At 39.3% G+C, this 22124-nt stretch overlaps 1 protein-coding gene across 2 annotated transcripts; it reads left to right on the top strand.

Annotated features, from left to right (window-relative positions):
• The first annotated feature begins 224 nt into the window (after positions 1-224).
• Positions 225-20137, top strand: GDE1 (glycerophosphodiester phosphodiesterase 1). Of its 2 annotated transcripts, none has more exons than XM_019468734.2 (6): positions 225-647; positions 9301-9476; positions 13088-13193; positions 15604-15696; positions 17575-17786; positions 19487-20137. In XM_019468734.2, exons 1-6 carry the CDS (start codon positions 387-389, stop codon positions 19632-19634), a joined length of 996 nt encoding a protein of 331 aa, XP_019324279.1. In that variant the 5' UTR covers positions 225-386; the 3' UTR covers positions 19635-20137. The 2 variants fall into 2 exon arrangements, with proteins under 2 accessions (XP_019324279.1, XP_053750303.1); XM_053894328.1 differs by having other exon boundaries at positions 539-647; positions 9305-9476.
• The last annotated feature ends 1987 nt before the right edge of the window (positions 20138-22124 follow it).

Genomic DNA, 22124 nt, shown 5'->3' with positions numbered 1-22124 from the left:
CAGAATGAAGAGTCACTAAGATCCCTTCCAGCTGTACAACCATGAGACCGCTTTTGTATCCCACCCGCTTCTGGAGTCTGAAAACCTTGGTTGAGGTCTCAACCCCAGAATAATCCAAAGCTATTTTGGAACGTGAGCCTAGCGCCTGGGTCCACCTTCGTTGCCATGGCAGCGGTTCCGCCCCCGAGCTCTGCAGATCCCCCACCCTGATTGGCTGAACAGCTGCCTCCCTCTCCGGTTGGGGCCGCCGCCGCCATTGTGCGGCGCTGGTCCCCTAAGAGGGTTCCCTTTGCGGCGAGTGTCTTGGGCTTTCGGCCTCGCTTCTCGCTTTTATCCGGGAGCCCGGCGGGTCCGGGACTCCTGTCCGTGCCGGTGCAGGCGCCGGCATGTGGCTGTGGGAGGAACAGGGGGGCCTCCTGGGCCCCTTCTCCTTCCTGCTACTGCTGCTCCTGCTGGTAACGCGTAGTCCCTTCAATGCCTGCCTCTTCACCGGCAGCCTCTACCTCTTGCTGCGCCTGTTCAGCTTTGAGCCTGTGCCCTCCCGCAGAGCCCTGCAGGTGCTCAAGCCGCGGGACCGCGTTTCCGCCATCGCTCACCGCGGCGGCAGCCACGACGCGCCCGAGAACACGCTGGCGGCCATTCGGCTGGTGAGTCCCCCACGCCTCGCGCCCCCCACCACCGCCCCTCCTGGGAGGTTGTACTTCTGCTTGACCTTCCGAAGGTTCTCCAGTATTCTCATGATACTCTTCGTACACAGGGAATATATCCCAGTGGCCGTCTATCCCTCTGAAGTCAGAAATCTCCCAACTTATTTATATAACACAGCAAATACCTACATATTTGCTATATGCCAGGCACTGAGGACACACTCCTAAACAAGACAGAAAGGGCCTCGGCTTTCACAGAGCTTGCGCTGGGATGGGGGAAATCCGCCTTAAACAATACACAAGTGAGATACTTTAAGAGAGTGAAAAGTGTAATAAAGAAATAGGGTAGCGGGATAAGGAATGACTGGGAAGAGGACTTGGGCTATTTTGGATAGAGTAATCAGAAAAATCCTCTCAGAAGACATGTCTTGAGCTGAAACTGGGATTGTGAGAAGGAGCCAGCCTTAGATCTGGGAGAAATGTGTTCCAGGAAAGGAGAAGAGCGAGTGCAAAAGCCGGGAGGTGGGGATGATGTTGGAACGTTCAGGTAAGAGACTATACACTATGTGATCTGACTTCAAGGAACAAGAACAAAGACTGGCAAATGAAGCAGGAAATGTGGCCAGATTAAGTACAGCCTCTGGCAGTAGTTGAGTTTATTCTAAATGGATCACATTCACAGGAGCTGTGTTTGCTTGTCCTCCAAATTATCTCTCTCCTTATCACCTTCTTCTCCAAACACACAGTTTATGCCAGACAGCCCCAGCAGCTGGACTCCTGATCCAATTTCTGCCTCTTGTTCACAAGCTCTCCTGAGACTCTTGCTCCCTCCAAGCTCCTGGCAGTCCCCCTCCTGACTTCATAATGATAGTTTGCATAGTAAGAGAGATTTACACTTATACAGGCGCTTTTGCATCTGTGGAAGTACATCTCTTCCTCACATTTCTTTGAGAGATTATTTTAACACTGAATGGGTAGGAAAACTGACTCAAATACATGCAGCTCCTTCTAGAATTCAGCCTTCTGGTTCCAAGCCCCAGTGCTTTTCTTTGTCAGAGATTAGACCGTGTTCCGGGATGTAAAAACTTGGACTCGCTATCTAGCTAGGGACAGACAGTATTACATAACGAGCAAGTTAAAGCTTTTGTGTCCCAATAGGGTCTCCAGTAGGGTGTGGAAACAAGACACCATCAGGGCACCTTTCTTCACTCTACCCTCCCCCCCTGACTTCAGTTTCCCTATCTGTAAAATGGGAGTGATATTGGTATCTACCTAATAGGCTATATAATTCAGTGAGGTAGTCCGCAGAAAGTGCTTGGCCCATGATAACCTCCACAAATGTAAGCTTTTTAGGCCAATAATCTAAAGATGGCCTTCATTTTCAAAATCAGCTCAGTGGGGCGCCTGGGTGGCTCAGTCGGTTAAGTGTCCGACTTCAGCTCAGAGCCTGGAGCCTGCTTCGGATTCTGTGTCTCCCTCTCTCTCTGACCCTCCCCCATTCATGCTCTGTCTCTCTCTGTCTCAAAAATAAATAAACATTAAAAAAAAATTTAAAAAAAAATCAGCTCAGTGTAAATGTAAAAAATTTAAAGTTTGAAGAAGGAAGGGGGTCAGGAAGGCAGCTTTTAATTTAGTGGAGGACACCTGACTCTATGTTAGTAAACCAAGTTAGACTTCTCTTATGCTTCTTTCCCCTTGGTTCTTTGTGGGGCTTTTCTTTGTTTTTGTTTTTTTTAGTAATCTCTACACCCAACGTGGGGCTCAAGCTCACAACCCCGAGATCAAGTAGCATGCTCTACCGACAGAGTCATCCAGGCGATTTAATATCTTTCTATTTATTTTTAAATAGAAAGCTAGAAAAGGTGCTCTGTCTCCCTTCCATCACAAAGAACCAAGGGAAGGGGCGTTTGGCTGGCTCATTTGGAAGAGCATGCGACTCTTGATCTCAAGGTTGTGAGTTCCAGCCCCGTGCTGGGTGTAGAGATTACTTAAAAATAAAATACTGGGATGCTTGGGTGGCTCAGTTAGTTAAGCGTCCGACTTTGGCTCAGGTCATGATCTCACAGTTAGTGAGTTTGAGCCCCGCATCGGGCTCTGTGCTGACATCTCAGAGTCTAGAGCCTGGAGCCTACTTCAAATTCTGTGTCTCCCTCTCTCTTTGCCCCTCCCCTTCTCATGCTCTTTCTCTCTCCCTCAAATATAAATAAACATTAAAATAAATAAATAAAATCCTTAAAAATAAATAAATATAAAGATATTGAAGAATGTATTTTACGTTCTGTCTTACACTCAAATAGGTCAGGTGAAGTAACATAGCTATACAGGAGAATTGTCATGAAAAGAAAGATAATTATAAGGAAAAAAGTACATAATTGCCATTGGCTTCCATTTCAACTAACCTTTATGTAAGTTGCCTTAAAGTGTAACTCAGTGTTAATTGAACACAGAAGGCATTCCTAAGTATTTATCAATGATGTAGTGGTTTGGCCAGGAACACATTTGAATATTAATCATATTAAACGAGGAAGTATGTATGTGAAATACACATACACATATAGTGTTTCATATCCTGTTGTGTTCTAAGGGAATTATAGTAATTTCCATTCATGTTTGGGTTGTGCATATCTTTAATATGTGTAATAAACATTGTGCCAAGTTGATTCCTGGTCTTAAGAGGAAATGAATTGTGTTAGTTCAACTTGTTTGAATATCGATGAACTTTTTATCTATAACAAAATTTAGCTGCTGAATACAGACTGCAGAAGATAAAGTCGAATCCTCTCTCAGCTTTGAAAGGCACATGTAGTTTATTTCCATCAAAGTTTGTTTTTTGTCCCGTTCTTCCTCCCTTTGTATGTTTGCAGCTCATAATTTATATTCTAAAGCATCTTACTGTGTAAAACATCAGGAAAGACATTCTGAGAATGGTAGAATTTCTGGTAGATTATAAAATTGATATAGAAGGAAAAACTTGAGAGAAGTTAAATAAGTGTATTCCAAAAACAGATACATGATTATAAACAGTGACTGAGGAATTTAATTATACCCACAGTCCATTCTCTGCACAGGAGCCAGAGTGCAGCTTTAAAAGTATAAATCAGATTATGCCCAGCTCTTATTTACAGTCCTCCAGTGGTTCTCTACTGGGATTAAATAAAATTTGAACATCTTCTATCTTATATCTTTTTCAAAGCCCCTGTTCTCTGTTCCAGCCACCCTGGGTGCTTATTAGGATGCTTTTGGCTTCATGTAATAGAGACTCTAACTTCAAACACCTCAAACAATAAGAGGACTTAGTATCTCACATAACAAGAATATGTGGGAGAGGGGACTTCTAGGATGGTTTGTTCAGCTGTTCAATTTATGTTTTTTGAAAAAACTTTTTAATGTTTATTTATTTTGAGAGAGACAGAGTGAGAGTGGTGGAGAGGCAGAAAGAGGAGACACAGAATCTGAAGCAGCTGTCAGCACAGCAGCGGGGCTCAAACTCACAAACTGCTAGATCATGACCTGAACCGAAGTCAGACACTCAACCAACTGAGCCACCCAGATGCCCCTCAGCTATTCAATTTGTAATCATGGGACTCAGGTTGTGTCGATCTGTCTGCTCTGCCATCTGCAGCATATTTACTAGTCTTCCTCATTGCAGCCCCATTCTTACACATTACACCATCCACTCTCAATCCCTCTTTCCCAGAAGCCTCCATCCTACACACACACACACACACACACACACACACACACACACACACACACAGAGGGTTTGGAATTAGTTCACTTACTCCAAACACAAGAGAAAGCTGAAAAATGGGGCAAGAATAGGTCTCTACGAGCAGGGAAGAAGGGGAATAGATTTGGGTACACAGTCAACACTTTGTGACTCCATCCTACATTGTGGTCTTTCTATTATACTTGCTATTTCTTTTACTTGGAAACTCTTTGTATGGTTTTTCTCCCTTTGATCATTAAGGCCTCAGCTCAGATGTCATATATATATATTTTTTTTAATGTTTATTTTTGACAGAGAGACAGCACGAGTAGGGGAGGGGGCGAAAGAGAGGGAGACACAGAATCCGAAGCAGGCTCCAGGCTCTGAGCTGTCAGCACAGAGCCCGATGCGGGGCTCGAACTCACAGACCGTGAGATCATGATCCTAAGCTGAAGTCGGACGCTCAACCGACTGAGCCACCCAGGTGCCCCTCAGATGTCATATTCTTAGGCCTTCCTTGGCGGCCTTGTCTAGTGACCCTCACCTGCCTTAACCTTCACATTACTCTCTGTTTTCTTTTTCAAAACATTTGTCACCATCATAATTTACATGTAACATGTTTGTAATCTGTTTCTCCCTACTGAAATATAAGATCCATAATCCTTTTCTTGTTCACCACTGTCTCCTCACTTCTTAAAACAGTACCTCCTATCTCATAGGCACTCAGTAAGTATTTGTTGGTAGGACTGTGATGTATTAATACCCAATAAATCCATAAGAATAGATACTCAACATTATCAGCCATCAGGAAAATAGAAATCAAAGCCACAATGAAATACCTATTAGGGTGGCTATAACAGACAGACAATAACAAGTTTCGACAAGGTTGTGGAGAAATGGAACCTTCATACACTACCAGTGGGGCAAACAGCCTGGCAGTTCCTTAAAAGGTTAAACATAGAGTTATCATCTTAAAACATACATCATGCAAAAACTTGTTCGTAGATTCAAACAACAGAAATATCCATCAGCTGGTGAATGGATAAATAAAATGTGATATGTCCATACAATGGAATAGTATTTGGCAAGAAAAAAGAATGATGTCCTGATACATATTACAACATGAATGAACCTTAGAAACATACTAAGTGAGGGGTGCTTGGGTGGCTCAGTCAGTTAAGCATCTGACTTCGTCTGACTTCGGCTCAGGTCATCATCTCCCGATTTGTCAGTTCAAGCCCCACATCCAGCCCTGTGCTGACAGCTCGGAGCCTGGAACCTGCTTTAGGTTCTGTCTCTCTCTCTCTCTCTTCCCTTCCCCTGCTGGTGGCGCTCTGTCTCTCTCTCAAAAATAAACATTAAAAAAAAAAAAAGAAACATGCTAAGTGAAAAAAGCCAGTCACAGAAGACTGCATATTATATAATTGTATTAAATAAAATGTTTAGGGGTGCCTGGGTGGCTCATACTGTTTAGCATTTGACCCTTGATTTGGGCTCATGGTTTGTGAGATCGAGTCTTGCATCAGGCTTTGTGCTGACAGAACACGGAACCTGCTTGGGATTCTCTCTCCCTCTTTCTCTACCCCTCCCCTGCTCATGTGCTCACTGTCTCTCTCTCTCTCTCGCCCTCTCTTTCTCTTTCTCTCTTTCTATCCCAAAATAAATAAGTAAACCCTTAAAAAATAATAAAAATAAATAAATAAAATGTCTAGACTGGGCAAATCCATAGAGATAGAGGGACTTAGAGGGGCTGGGAACGTGGATTGCTAATGGACACACAGTTTCTTTTTGAGGTGATGAAAATGTTCTAAAATTGTGGTGATGGGTGCACAGCTCTGTGAATATAATAAAAACCACTGAATTGTACATGGATGAATTATACACCAAAAAACACTGCCGTTCCGTGTTTTAGTAGTGGAATCTGTGGTTTTCATTATCAGTCAACACAAATGAAGTTCAAGTGAAGTTACAGTATAGTGATGGATATTTAAAACGTACTTTTCAATGAAACAGTTAAAAAGTCATATAAGTATAATGAATTTGTTAAAGCAAATAGTTTTAAAACCAACTTTATCAAAGTATAATTTACATTAATAAAAGAGACATTTTCATTGTACAGTTTGATTAGTTTTGATAAATACATACACCTGGGTAACCACTATCTTAATCTATATCCATCACCCCAGAAAGTTCCTTTGTGCTCTCTTTGGAGTTAATCCCCCACTCACCCCTCTGCCCCAAGGCAACTATTGATCTGATTGCTATTACTATACTACACTGTGCTATTCTATTACTTAAACTATTAGTATAATTTTACAATAAATTATTTCGTTGTTTTTTTTTTAAGATTTTTTTTTTAATGTCTATTCATTTTTGAGAGAGAGGGCGAGAGAGAGCATGAGCAGGGGAGGGCAGAGAGAGAGGGGGACACAGAATCCAAAGCAGACTCCAGGCTCTGAGCTGTCAGCACAGAGCCCAACACGGGGCTTGAATTCATGGACCGTGAGATCATGACCTGAGCCGAAGTCGGACGCTCAACCAACTGAGCCACCCAGGCGCCCCTAAATTATTTCATTTTAAATAAAATAAATTTTATTTTAATTTTTTAAAATAAATACATTTAACATAAAGTTTTAATAAAATTGCAATGTTTTTATAAACTTGTTTATGTGAAATTTAATGTTTTGTGTGAAATTTTATGTGAATGTTTTATGTGAAATTTTGTATGTATAGAAGAAAAGATACTATTATAAGGAATTGTTATAAATGAAAAGATGAGTACGAATTATATACTGATACATGAATTAGAATCAGGAGCTTACCTTTTTGCCTCTGTATCTGGAATAACATAAAAGTCCTGGTAAAGAAAGTTGAATGCAGCCATTAGAAGATCTGGTCTGAGAAACTCTAATATGGTGATTCTTTTATAAAGCTTTTGTTTGGGCCTTCATAAACTACTTAGAAAAGACAAATAAAGGAACTCATTAGTTCTAGTAATCTTGCTAAGATACAATGTCTCCCCATTGTTATTTCTTGTATTGCAACCAAATAAAGATGGCCCTAATGAATACAGATATAATTGAACCTAATTATAGTGCCCGCCTCAAGGACTAAGGAGAACATTTGTGTCACAGTGAGACAGTTGCACTGTGAATACTGAAAACGTCATCTTGTTTTATGTTATAAATGATATAATCCATATTGATTTCCCAATGTACTATTGTCTTTAGTTTAGAAAAGATATCTTTTAATCTTATAAAACGATAAACTTTTTAACCAGTATAAGATGCAATCATTATTGTAATGGCTTTTTCTCTGAGATGTGTTTTCTGAATCAAAACTTATGTTGAGAGCCAACCTCGAGCCAGGCACCAAGCTTGGTAATTTACATGCATTCTTTCTAAATCTTCACAACTCTTAAGATCATTAGAAAAGTATCATCTTAAAAAGGATCAAACTGAGCTTAGAGTATGATAAGTAACTAGATGACACAGCCAGTGAGTGATAGAATTGGGATTTTTAGATGGGGAAAATCTTGGTCATAATGTGGACGTCAAACTTGGAAGCTTAGAAGAAAATATAGTTGTGTTATATCTTTATAAATAGAGGTAGGAAAGGATTTAAATAAGGTAGAATAATCTATGCCCATAAAGGACATGACTGATAAATTCAACCATGTTACAATTAAAAATGTGTTAAAAAGAACACAATAAATAGCAACGGCTAACATTTATTGAATGTCTACTGTGCACTGGTACAGAGTTGTACACCATTTCCAGGTACTTAATTGTAATTATGTATGTAGCAAATACATAAAGACCTGTAAGGGAATGGCACAGGAATGATGCACATCAACTTGAAGATGGAGAAGAAGGGGGAGAAATTTCACTCTATCTGTAGGGTCAGTAGTAAACATCTAGTGGTTAAGAGTACAGCCTCTACTGTGTCCTAGTTTGTACAACCCAGAGCAAGTTTCTTAATCTCTGTTTCCTCATCTGAAAATGAGAATATCAATAGTACCTACCCAAATATGGCAAGAATCAAATGAGTTAATACATTTAAAGCACTTAGAATAGTGCCTGACTATATAGAAAAGGCTTATTAAATAGTAACTATTACTGTGTTTTAGGGCAGCAAGAGATAGAAGGAAATACGGCAAAATATTAACATCTGTGAAGTCTTTTTTGCTGTATACTGCTCTGGGTGTTTGCATAATTAATTTTTTTTTTTTTTTTAATTTAAAAATCTTGATCGTGGTGAGCATTTCATGTCTTCATTGTGACAAGCCAGGGAACCAAATGTGGGCTAACGTGTCTCAGAGGAGCGTGCTCAGGTTCTCTTTTTATATATTCTAATGTTCACGTTCTCTTTGTAGATAAATTCTAGTGTACCTTATCGTGCTTACCAGCTTGTTGGCCAACGGCCAGTGCTGCTCACATAAACAAATGTAATGTCCCCTAGAAGCAGGCCTGGTGTTTCTGATACAGAAGGTAGAGTTAAACCAACAAAACCCTGGCTCATCCTGTTTATGCCGAAGTAGTGCAATATACAGCTAATCAACAAACACAGGGTAATCAGAGATGCTGTACCAAACAGAGTGTAGGTAAACATGGAATTTGTCTAAATATTTGTAATTGTGAGCCATTAATGGCCCAAAGAGTTAAAGCAACCAAAGAAAACTTAGTTCCAGAAACCTCTCCATCTACTACCATGGGTAGGGAATTTGAAGCGTTTGAGGAATCCCTAAGTGTGCAGGTTGAAGGAAGGTTATATCATCTGGAAAAGTAGAAACTGGAACTGGATGGGTTGCTATTTGTTACAGGAAGGGGAAGGAATCGGTAAGAGAAGCTGTCTCCTTAGCTAGCCCTGTTGGTTGTCTGGAGCATTTAGATTGTAAAGTGACCTTGGCCACTTGCCATTAATATTGTTGATGTTTTTGTTAAGGCAGCTAAGAATGGAGCAACAGGTGTGGAGTTGGACATTGAGTTTACTTCCGACGGGATTCCTGTCTTAATGCATGATAACACAGTTGATAGGACGACCGATGGTACTGGTCGATTGTGTGACTTGACGTTTGAACAAATTAGGAAGCTTAATCCTGCAGCAAATCACAGGTTAAGGTAAGTGGTTCACTGTCACTTAAATGTACCTTTCAGCTTTGTTGGAGATCACAGAAAGACACTGGCACCTTCTAATCACATCTTCTCCAGGAAAATTGTTTTGTTGTGTTTTGTTTTGAACTGTATACAGGTTTCCCAAGTAATGAGCACGGTGCCAGAAACAACAGAAATAAGGCATGGATGTTTTTCATCTTTTCCCACTGAGGCCAAATTTGGCTTTGGAATTATTCTCAAGACAATACTCTATCTAGTCACTAACATTACTAACATTAGACAATTACTCTGTACTGTCATATAAATTTTATATATATAAAATATACATATATATACAAAAAATTATATATCTATTTATATATGTATAAATATATATACATATATATATACACACACATATATATATATATATATATATGTATATATATATATCAGAACTAGTCCTGTAAGATATTCCACAAGAAAAAGGTTCTGTGATTAACTCAGATCAAGCACTATATTCTAGATGTTCCCCTTGGGGACAAACAGTCCACATCAACAATTCTTACCTTCAATTTAATGTTTCCCAAAAGTGAACGATCACAGAACCCACACCATTCCCACCATTAACAGCTATAAACACATTGGAATTAGTATACTGGGTAATAAACTTTGGAATGTGGTTATTTAAATCCCTCCCAAAATGTGTGCTCATTGTTACTCATCTTGTATCAGTTCTCTGGACAATGATCAATACTCCTTGAGTATTCAACCCAGTGATTATGTTATAGTCCTCCATAAAAGATTTAGACTTTATTTTCCTAGGATCTGAAAAGAAATTACAAATAGGGGTGCCAGAGTGGCTCAGTCGGTTGAGCATTCAACTTCGGCTCAGGTTATGATCTCACAGTTTGTGAGTTCGAACCTCACATCAGGCTCTGTGCTAACAGCTAGGAGCCCGGAACCTGCTTCTGATTCTGTGTCTCCCTCTCTTTCTGCCCCTCCCGTCTGCGCTCGCTCGCTCTCTCTCTCTCTCTCTCTCAAAAATAAATAAACATTAAAAAAAAAAAAGAAAAGTCAAACAAAGGAAATTATACCTTAATCAAGAAAGAATATTGTTAATGGTTGAAAGTTCTAAGTGCAGGCTCTGGAATTGCTCTTTATTTCATTGTTCTGCTATATGCAAGAGAAAGGCAGGTTTTAATACTGCAGTGACATCGTAGCTAATAAGATGTTGGCTTCAAAGTCAACAATTAAAGGAAAATATGCTTAGGGTCATCATCACCTTTAAAATCCTTTAAGGAGGTATGATATTGTGGATAGATCATCAAGGCAGAAAATCAACAAGGAAACAGTCTTTGAACAACATGTTAGGTCAGATGGATATAACAGATACATGCAGAACATAACATCCAAAACAACAGAATATACATTCTTTCAAGTGCCCATGGAGCCCTCTCTAGGATAGATCACACGTTAGACCACAAAACAAGCCTCGGTAAATTTAAGAAGATCATATCATGCATTTAAGAATTCATATCACGCATCTTTTCTGACCATAATGGTATAAAACTAGAAATCAGTCACAAGAAAAAATTGGGAAATACACAGACATGTAGAGGCTAAATGACATGCTACTGAACAACTAATGAGTCAACAAAGAAATCAAGGAAGAAATTTAAAAATATATGGAGACAGATGAAAACACAACAGTCCAAAATCTTTGGGACACAAAAAAAGCAGTTCTAAGAGGGAAATTTATAGCAATACAGGTCTATCTCAAGAAAAAGAAAAATATCAAACAATCAAGCCTTACACTTAAAGGAACTAGCAAAAGAAGAACAAACAAAGCCCAAGGTGAGTAGAAGGAAGGAAATAATTAACATCAGAGCAGAAACAAATGAACTAGAGACCAAAAAAAACAAATAGAAAAGATCAATGAAACTAAAAGAGGATTCTTTGAAAAGATAAACAAAATTGATAAACTTTCAGCCAGAGTCATCAAAAATTACCTGTAATGATTCTGGAAATCCATAGAGGCGAGAAACCACTGTTTGAAAATGTTGGAGTCTATCATGTAAGCTGCTACCCTTAAATAAAATCCAAATTCTGGATTCTAGAGAATGTCTATAATTACAAGGGGCTAAATGTAGGGCGACAAGTTTAGTAAAAAAAAAAAAAAAAAAAGACCAATGGCTAAATTCTTCATGATCATATTCCATAATTCTGTAAACTTTCCAAGTTAGAGAAGTTGAATGATTTGGCAGAGGGAGAGGGGATGGCAGGGAGGAACCTTAGAAAAGTTTTACAATCCCCTTTAAGGCATTGCTCTAAGTCTTGATTTGCTAATTGACTTTCTGTATGTTAATAGGCTTGACTGTATTAATATACACATTAAATAATATATTAATTTGTTTTAGTGCTTTCATTTAATGGAACTACAACAGAACGTGTAGAAAACTATTCATTCATTAACGTGCCTAAAAAAGGTTCACTTTTCCTTATACTCCAGTGCGTTCTAAAGAAAGGAATATGTGAAAAATTTTTAACTCACAAAAAACCTCTAGACAGAGAAGGAAAATCAAATGAGAAATATCCTCTGGGTAACCATCCCCCATTACTGTATTACACTACATCACTGTACATAGTTGGTTTTTTTTTTTTGTTTTTTGGGGTTTTTTTTTTCTAATCTGTAATGAAAAACAGACACTAAGAACTAATGAAACACCTTTCTAACTTCAGGGGAAAAAAGGTATGCGCTTGGAGTCAGTATACCATCTCAATGTCTTTAACTCAGCCAGTCTGTCCTACAGTTGGAACTTGTTGCATTTTCTTTGTTTGAACACCAAATGAAGTAATAGGCTTGTGTTTAGGGACCATGTTGTAGGAAAAATAGGTATTTTCTCTAGAACTATCCTCAATGCTGTGAGAGGCTCATCATGAGAAGGGGCATGGAAACTAAGACTGGCCAAAGGAATAGCAAATTCATGTCTCTTCTCTCACTCCCATGGAATAGGCATTGAGTAGAATGGCTGGCAGAATTGCCTATACTCTTTAAATTATCTTTTTTTTTTTTTTTAGCCAAAATACTACAGTTGAAATGATACGGTCTAATAAACAGAAGTTAAATCGTGCAGAATGAAATTTCATTATCTGAGAAAAGCAGATTTCTTACATATCAGGCACTTAACTTTCTTTTATCAGAAAATTATGTATAGAAGATTATTTTAAACAGTTGCACATAAGTGTACAATACAGTGAACAGATTTATATATTCGTGGGAATTTCTCCTGCATAAGGTTCTATTAGGGCAATTACAGTCTTTAAGTTTCAAGTTCTCCCGAGGTGGCATTATATTCTGCCCTTCTGTGAGTAGAGTTACTAATTATATCATAAACTAGTAATTTCATAAAAATTAAATGATTTTTGTTCTTGTTGCTCTTCTTTGGTCAAGAATATCTAATCTGGTTTAAGGACTTAAAGCAAAGTATCCTTAGACTTCGGTATGGTTAAAGAAAGGAAGTCAGGGAAAACACACTTTCCTGTTGGTTGGGAGACATTTGTCAAATGTCTGTTTCACTAAACTTTTATCTTTGTCTTTTTCCTGCAATACACTATTCCTTTTCCCTCTCTTATAGGAATGATTTCCCTGATGAAAAGATCCCTACCCTGAGAGAAGCTGTTGCAGAGTGCCTAAACTATAACCTCACAATCTTCTTTGATGTCAAGGGCCATGCAAATATGGTACAGTTTATACCATAGACTTCACAATTTAATCGCTAGTCACTTCCAAAATTAACTATATATTTTGTTACTTATCCTTCTTATGTTATTTTTATAAATTATATTTGCTTATTGGAAGTTTGCAATGCACAGCTCCACATCTTTAGGGAAATAGTAAATTATGGAACTTTTAACCTTTGATGGAACCTTTTAACAACTCCAATATTCTACAACTAACACAAAATAGGTTTCTCTTCCTTGCATAAAGCATTTACAAAAGATAAACCATAAAGAGGCACTTCGTGAACAAACCATTCGGCTAACCTCGTAAGAAAGAATTCAGGAGTCAGACACAAGACCAGTTGCATCTGGCTGATAAGTTAACGGTTTTAGATGGATAACTATCAACTGAATTTCAAGAGAACTCCTATACATAAAGTTTCTGATAGCTAATAGGATATTTATCTTTTACTTAGAGTTATCCTTCTTGTATGATTTCTGTTCTTATGTATAGTTTTGTTATTTTATGATTTGAGTAGATGAACTTTTATGATAAAATTATTATAATTTCTTCAAATATGTATGACATTCCTAAGTAAAATTTTGCTTATATTATATAACATATACTTTTATTCATAAAAATATATTATTGCAATGGAAAATCAATGGGAAAATATGATTTAGATTACATTTGTTCACTTACAACCAGCTTTTCAAATACAAATGCTTTTTTTCTGCGTTTGGACAACTTACAGGTATTTTCCTTCCTTGAAAGCTATAATCAGTAATGGCCACCATTCTGATGATGTCATTTTTTTTTTTTTTTTTTAATTTCAGCCTATAGTTGAAACATTGAAACCAGAAATAAGAGCCCAAGTATATATCCTTACTGTAGCACAGTAGACTCTCATTTTTGAAGAAAGGAAAATGGTGCTCTGGCTCATTTATTATTATGTTACTGATAGTTGTATGCATGTAAGTGTCCCAGTCAGCCCACATCTGAATCACCAAGAATACCCATTAATACTAATTGCTGGGCCATATCACCTAGAGAAGAAATTCTGAAAATGTCTGGGGTCGTGGGTCAAGGAACATGTATTTTTAATGAGCATCTCAGGTTTTGTTGATGATATTGCCCACATTGGGATCCCTGATAGGTCCTACATTTCACCACGGTGTACTGGCCTTCATGCTTATTCTCTTAAAATAAGGGGGGGGGGGGGGAAGAAAACATATATTTTTTAAATTCAGCTATTTGAGATTTGGTGCTCACAGGTGGTTTGGCAACAATGGATAGAACATAGTGATCTAATTCACAAAATGGGAGTATAAAGGAACAGGTGTAGTAAATTAGAGATAGTAGAGCCCAGGAGCCAAGATTATGGGCTTTGGAGTCCAATAGACCATGATTAAACTCTGTCACTTACTAAAATGTAACCTTAACCTTGATATGCTTCAGTTTCCTCATGGATAAAATGGGAATAATAAAAGAAACAACTACATAGGGTTGTTATGAGAAATAAATGTTGGTGAAGCGTTACACATAAAGCAGACATTAGTTCAGACAACAAGAGAACTTTGGCTGGATAACTCACACTGTCACATTAGTGAAGGGGAAACATGACATGAATAGTTTCTATGTTCTTTTTTCTTTTCTGGAATGCATTTTATTACTTATATTTAGTTATAGGTATGTGTGACTTTCCAGAACTTAGTGGTATTTCAAGAATTATGATATAGCAACATTACACTCCACCTAGTCACCTCTGTTGTTAGTTGCTATTAATGCCAGTGGCCAAATCTATTAATTCACTAGAGGTTACAAAGTATGAGTGTTTTAGCTCCATCATTTCTTCTTCATTTACTCATCTGGCAACTACAAAAAGAAACTTCTGCTCATCTTGGGAAGAATTGGAAGACTTTCAGCTCTTCCCAGTTCCTTCCTTGTCCCATTGTTTCTGCCTCCATGTTGGTGATGAATGCCATTTCCTCTCAGTCCCCTGGACTGAGCAAATGTACTCTTAGTAGTTCCCAGGCTGGTTGGCTCATGCTTAGGCTAGGAAAGGCAGAGGATGATAGAGTTATGGGTATAAAAGGACTCTTCGTAGTGCCTAAACTAGGTTATAAAGGAAAGGTTTAAAATTTTGCTTTCAGCCTCCACTGCCATACCTTCCAAAAGCATGACCAAAGGGGTGAGCTTCTCAACAAATAGTAAAGCAGCAGTACCTCAGTTTCCCCTCTGTCTGCTGTAGGTGTGAGTTTAAGATGTTTCCCAATGGATAATGGAATCTACCCATACTCCTTTCAACATCCCCATATATTAGTAAAGTTCTAATTTATTCAGTAGGGTTGTACTTCATAGGTAATAGTTATTAGCTGAGACTGTTGCATTTAAGTAAATTTAAAATACATGAATTTCTCTGCTTTACAGGCTACTGATGCTCTAAAGAAAATATATATGGAGTTTCCTCAACTATACAATAATAGTATCGTCTGCTCTTTCTTGCCAGAAGTCATCTATAAGGTAAATTCAGGATTTTTATTGTACATAATACTATGTTAGTTGATGGTGATCATAGAAGTGGCCCAAGTAAGCATAAGCTAGATGCCTGCGAAATTGAACTGAATTTCAGTTAAGAAACTCCTCTTTTAACAAGAGAAATTCAGAAAGGGGAACGAACTCCTACCCTATTTTAAGACACCATGATTCCTCTTTAAGTTCCTTCTTTTATGTTGTTCATAGGCTCATTCAGATTACTTTAGTAAGTGCTCTCAGAACGAGGAGTTATGTACCTCTTCATCTCGCTAAGTAACAGCAGAATAAACTTTTTAAAAAACTCTTAATGATGGAGAATTTAAAATATGCACAAAAGTAGATGGTAGTATAACGAGCTCCCCTTTAACCTTGACCCAGCTTGTTTCATCCATACCCCCGTTTATGTACCCCAGCATTATTTCGAAGTAAATTCCACACATCATTTCACCCATAAAAGTTGCATCAAATATCTTTAAAAAGTTATTCCCCTTTTTAAAAAATACAGCCACAATACAACCATTATCCTATCTGAAACCATTTAGCCCTTAAGATCAGGAAATATCTAGTGAATATATAATTTTTCATTTGTCTTAAAAAATATTTTAAATGGCTTTTGTTGTTTATAATTGTTAATTTGAATCAGGACCCAAATAAAGACTACATTCTGTAATATAAAATCTTAGAACCTGTAAGTTCTCCTTTTCCCTGCATGTATTTATTGAAGAATCCAGGTTGTTTTGTAGAGTTTACCCAAGTCCAGATTTTGCTCCTTACACCATGATACAGTTTAACACATTCCTCCCCTGTATATATTTCCTATAAATTGGTAGTGAGAGCAAAAGACTTGATCAGTGGAGGTTCAATTATTCTTGGCAAGAGAATCTCAAAGGTGAGGGTAGTTTTTTCATCAGGAGGCACAAAATATCTGATTGACTCTTTTGTTGTTGTTTACAGCTGCTATTGATGCCAGCAGCCAGCTCTCATTTTACTGGCAAAATCTTATTATTTTAGTCTATCACTTCTTCACATATTAGCTAGAATACTTCTATAAAAATTCTCGTCTACTATTTAGTTATGCAATTGGCAATTAAATGCTTAATCCTTAACTTCACTTACCAGTTTCCAAGATATTGAGTTGGTTCTGTAGCCTTGTTCACAGTGACCAACAGAGCATGCATTTAAAGTTTTACAGGAAGAGTGGAACCTATCCAGATACAAACTATCATTGAGATGAATAGCGTCATGGGGCTTTCAAACATTTGGGTCAATGTTTCCCAATCTTACTTGACTACAGAGGACTTCACAATTTAAGCTACATTGTCCAGAGGAGCACAGAACATAGACAGAAAGAATTACATCTGCATCTCCCCATTTCTCCTTGTCCGTCCCCAACCCCCACCCCTACTTCTCTCTCTGTTCTCCCTTCTCACTTCCTTCTCACCCCACTTCCCCACCCCCACAACTCTTTCTCAGCCATTTTCTCTAGAAAGAATCAAAAGCTAACCAACTCATCTGGAAATGATCATGGTTCTATCCTCACTAAGTTCTAATTACTTATCTCTGGCCAGAATTTAAATTGATAACCAACAGAAAGTTTATTCTTGTGACATGAAAATTTGACCCTGAGATTGTAATTTACTCATTTTAAAGGTATAGATTGTGAAGGAAGTGTTCTTATTTATACTGTATAGTAAATGCTTTACATCCCTTACATTATTTACTCAAAAGGTTTATATCTATTTAGTAGACATGGGGGCCGTTATGGCCACCTCATCAGAAAGAGTAGATTGGCTAAATCCAAAGAAAAATGAGAGGTATTAGATTTTAGATATGATGCTTATTTTAATTTCCAAAATTCCTTTTCAGATGAGACAAACAGATCAGAATGTAGTGACAGCTTTAACTCATAGACCTTGGAGCCTTAGCCATACAGGAGATGGGAAACCACGCTATGATACTTACTGGAAACAGTCCATGTTTGTGGTAATGGACATTTTGCTCGATTGGAGCATGCATAATATCTTGTGGTACCTGTGTGGAATTTCAGCTTTCCTCATACAAAAGGATTTTGTATCCCCGTAAGTTGAAAGGTTTTTTTTTTTTTTATCTTCTGACAAATTTCCTGGAATGCTCTTCTTGGAAAGGAAGGATTAACAGTGGACAGCCTGAATTGGGTTTCACCTGCAAAGCCCGCCATGCCTTTATATTTATTTTTTTAGAGAGAGGGGGTGAGCAGGGCGGAGGGGCAGAGGAAGGGAGGGAGGGAGGGAGGAAGAGAGGGGGAGAGAGGGGGGGAGAGAGAGAGAGAGAGAGAGAAGAGGAGAGAATCTTAAGCAGGTTCCACACAGTGCAGAGCCTTAATCAGGGCTCAATCCCATGACCCGGGGATCATGACCTGAGCCTAAATCAACAGTTGGACACTTAACCCACTGAGCCACCCAGGCTCCCGCCCACCATAGCTTTATTAAGTTGGAATGCCACTGGCTTCTTAGGTGGGAAGAGTTCAGACATACTTCACTGTTTCCAAAATAAGTTGATCAAATATTCTCAGTTTTTAGTTTTAAAGAAAAACCTAATAAAAAATAAACCTGCCAAACTATGATGAGAGATAGATTATAAGTCCTTGTGATTGGCTCCCTTTGAAAAGCAACACAGATGCAGGGCAGAGCCCCAGTGAAGACATCCTGTGAGCACCTACCTTACCCCTCCCACTTTCCTTCCTGCTCTGCTCTACATTATAGGCTCTGCTCCATTGCTTCCCAGAAAACTTTCCATTCTCTAACCTACTAGCAGTCTCTGACCTTTATTGTGGTAATCTTATAGCTGTGTATTTCAGCTGAGTAGAGTTGTTAGTTTTGGGTTATTTCAGGTATGTGTGCATTCAAGTCAGTCAATATTTGACGTAGGCCTACAGATTTGCAAGGTATTACTAAGAAGCTGAAGATGCTGTGGTAAAGAAAGCCATGGTGTGCCTTCATGGAGTTTATAGTCAAGTAAAAGAGAAGTTGCTAATCAAATCAAATGCAATAAATATAAAATTACAATTAAGATAAACGCTATGTAGGAGAGAACAGTGTCCATTTACTGTGTAATTTGACCTAATCATGGGAAAACATCCCCCAAGGAGGTGACAACTAAGCTAAGATCAGAAGGGTGAGTAGGGGGCGCCTGGGTGGCTCAGTCCATTAAGTGTCCGACCCTTGGTTTTGGCTCAGGTCACGCCCTCACAGTCTACGAAATCGAGCCCCACATCAGGCTCTGCACCGACAGCACCGAGCCTGCTTGGGATTCTCTCTCCCTCTCTCTCTGCCCCCCTCTCTCTCTTCAAATAAATAAATACACATTTTAAAAACAAAAAGGGTGAGTAGGAATGGGAGTGTGGAGATCCAAGTCACAGGGGAAAACACATGCAAAAACGTGCTACAGCAGGAAGGAGCCTAGTTCTTTCAAGGACTTGAAAGAAAATCCATATTCTGCGACACCAAAAGGAAAGGGGGCGGGGGGAGCATGGTGTAAGATGAGGCCAAGGAGATGGGTGGGGGCAAGCCAGTATGGCCTCCAGTATGACTTCTATTTTGGTGTAGGGTGTCTTTAGTAAGTCACTGAAGTGTAAGCTGGAACAACGTGGAGGAGGTTCTGGTGCTGGGTTTTGAAACACTCCCTCTGATTCCACACACAGACCAGTTACGAGGCTCTTTTTGGGCACTGTTAGTACTCAGTGAATACCAGGAACAGTTGGTCCTTGTTCTGACAGGATTGGTTTGTCCTCTTTCTCCAGGGACTACCTGAAGAAGTGGTCGGCTAAAGGCATTCAGGTTGTGGCTTGGACTGTTAATACCTTTGATGAAAAAAGTTACTACGAATCGCATCTTGGTTCCAGTTATATCACTGACAGCATGTTGGAAGACTGTGCATCTCAGTTCTAGAATTTTACCCCAGGGAGGAAATCCGGGTATAGAAACTGCCTGCTGGCCTCAAGCAGGGATATCAAAATACCCTTTGTGCTAGCCCAAGCCCTGGGGGATCAGGTGGCTCACACAAGCAATAGTCGGTATTTGCATTTTTACCTGAACCAAAGCAAAACCTGGTTTTGCCACCTTGTTCCATGGAATGCCTGAGTTCAACACTCTTGCTCTTGAAAATCTGGGTCTGCAAAAAAGGCACAACAGTTCCTGCCCCAACCTAGCTGATGGGTACACCAAAACCCAGTGAGGATAAGCACAGATTGAGTTGTGCAGTTTGGGGTTGCAGATGCAAATGCATGGGAAATGCATGATCACTCAAAAGTTGACATTTTAAAATTTGACACACTTACGTAATTTACTTATTTAAAATATTTGTATTCAGCTACATTATCAATGTACTATAGACAGCAAACTTGTGACCATACTAATAAAATCATTAAAAGGAGCACTAAGGGAAAACTGTGTACCAAGCATAATGTCCTAAGACATTAGGAATTCAGGGAAGCTGCTCTCTGCAATCCAGTGACCAGTGACCAGAGGCAACAGCCCCTGCTGAGCCTTCATTGCATAGCAAAGAAAACCGTAGGTAAGTCTTGATACCAGTCCGAGGGATTGTTTATGGTATCTTGAAATAAGAGCTATGAGCCACTAGGGGGCTGAGTTACACTCGTTCGGGCTGTTGTACAACATGACACTAGAACTGCAAGAACCATCTAAGAACATCTAGACTTACCCTCATTTGGCAAATGAGAAAACTCAAACCTGTAGAAGGAAAAGGTCTTCCTCAGAAATGACCCAGCTGGTGACATAGCAGAGCCTGATCTCCTAAAACTAAAATTTCTTAACTATTTGCCACAAACTTTTTAATGGTTTAATATGCCTATCTCAAAACCCAGAAGAATCCTACAGGGGTATTTTCCTTTTATGGATGAGGAAACCAAGGCAATGCAAACTTAAAGTCACCTACCCAAGCTGTCCCAAGTCTTCAGTGCAGTTGAGATTCAAATCCAAGTGAATCTAACTCCAGAGCCACTGCTCTTAACCATTTGCCCTGTCTGCCTTTACATTGTAGAGCCCTTCATTCCCAGCTCTGTGCTCCTCCACGTAAGCTTCTAGCGGTCTTAACTGTGAACTTAAGTGGCAATATTTAAGACGATATGGAGTCTTTAAAAAATTGCAAAGCCATCTGTCTCCCATAGCTGCGTGTTCCCACCTTCCAGCCCCATCTGCAGTCTTGACCACAGGCCCTGAGCTTAGTCATGACTTCCTCCTGAGCCCCAGTGGGTCACCAGCCTCACACTCAGCAGCCAGACCACCAGTCCACACAGCTAGATGGCAGAGAGAAGCACACCGAGTTTTGCTACGGTTGGTGTTGGCAAGAGCATGATAGATGGGGCTGGGGACGTTTTCATCAATATTTACAAAGACATTTTCTTGAATCTAAAGATCAACAACAGGACAAAGATTTATCCAATGAATGGAACAAATGCATGTCCTTTCATGTCACATCGTGACTAGAATGTCAAGAGGAGGAGGTGACCAAAGAAAACGTCTGCAGACTGAATCCCCACTTTGGCAAACAGACTGCACAGCAACCAACAAGGGAGGAATTCTCTTGGAGGCAGCACAGCATTAACCTCCCTTCTGTTGTGGGAAGACCTCTTGAGAGCCTCTTGACCTTTGTCCCAAATCCATTTTGCCCTTGACTTGGGCCCAATTAAGGATTTCCATCCAGTGCTAAGATCCTTGAAGATTGGAGAATTTGGATGAAGAAAGAAAGTGTTAGTACTACCATTAAGCACTTGGATGGCTTAGTATAGGGCTTAAAAACATAGTATTTGGGATCAGAGAAAACTAAATCCAATTTTATGTTTAGCAACCTAATAAGTGACCTTGGGCAAGTTATTTGATTCATTTGTACAATAGGGGCAGTATTGGTACCACCCTAGGGAGTGGATGATTAAATGGCAGGGTGCATGTAAAAGGCTTATTACATAACTAACATTTACGGACTCCCTAACATACACTAGACACTGTTTGAAATGCTTTCCATGTGTTTGCTCTGCAGCACCACCATAAGGTTGCTACCATCACAATCCCACATTATAGTGAAGGAGACCAAGGCACAGGGAAGTTAAGTAACTTGCCCAAAGTCACACAACAGTAATAGTGTAAGGATTTGGTCCTGGTGATATAGTTCCAGAGCTCACACTTCATACCTCTGCCTATCCTCATGTCCAGCCCATAGCAAGGACTCCCTAATGAGGAACAATCATTCCCTACCCTATAATGGTGCCTGTCACATAATGGATGCTCAATAAGTGTTTGTTGGAGGAATGAATTATGGGATAGCCAAGTGGAAACTTCTTGAGGAAACTGGAGGTGCAGACCTAGTGTGCAGTGGGAGTTGTAGATAAATGATTCAGAATTCAGCAGATCGAGGGGTCATCT

This window comes from Panthera pardus, unplaced genomic scaffold, assembly GCF_024362965.1.
Source record: "Panthera pardus isolate Hobbes unplaced genomic scaffold, ASM2436296v1 HiC_scaffold_5, whole genome shotgun sequence".
Lineage (NCBI taxonomy): Eukaryota > Metazoa > Chordata > Mammalia > Carnivora > Felidae > Panthera > Panthera pardus.
Note: the sequence above shows the minus strand (reverse complement) of the source record. Positions and strands in the feature narration are given on the sequence as shown.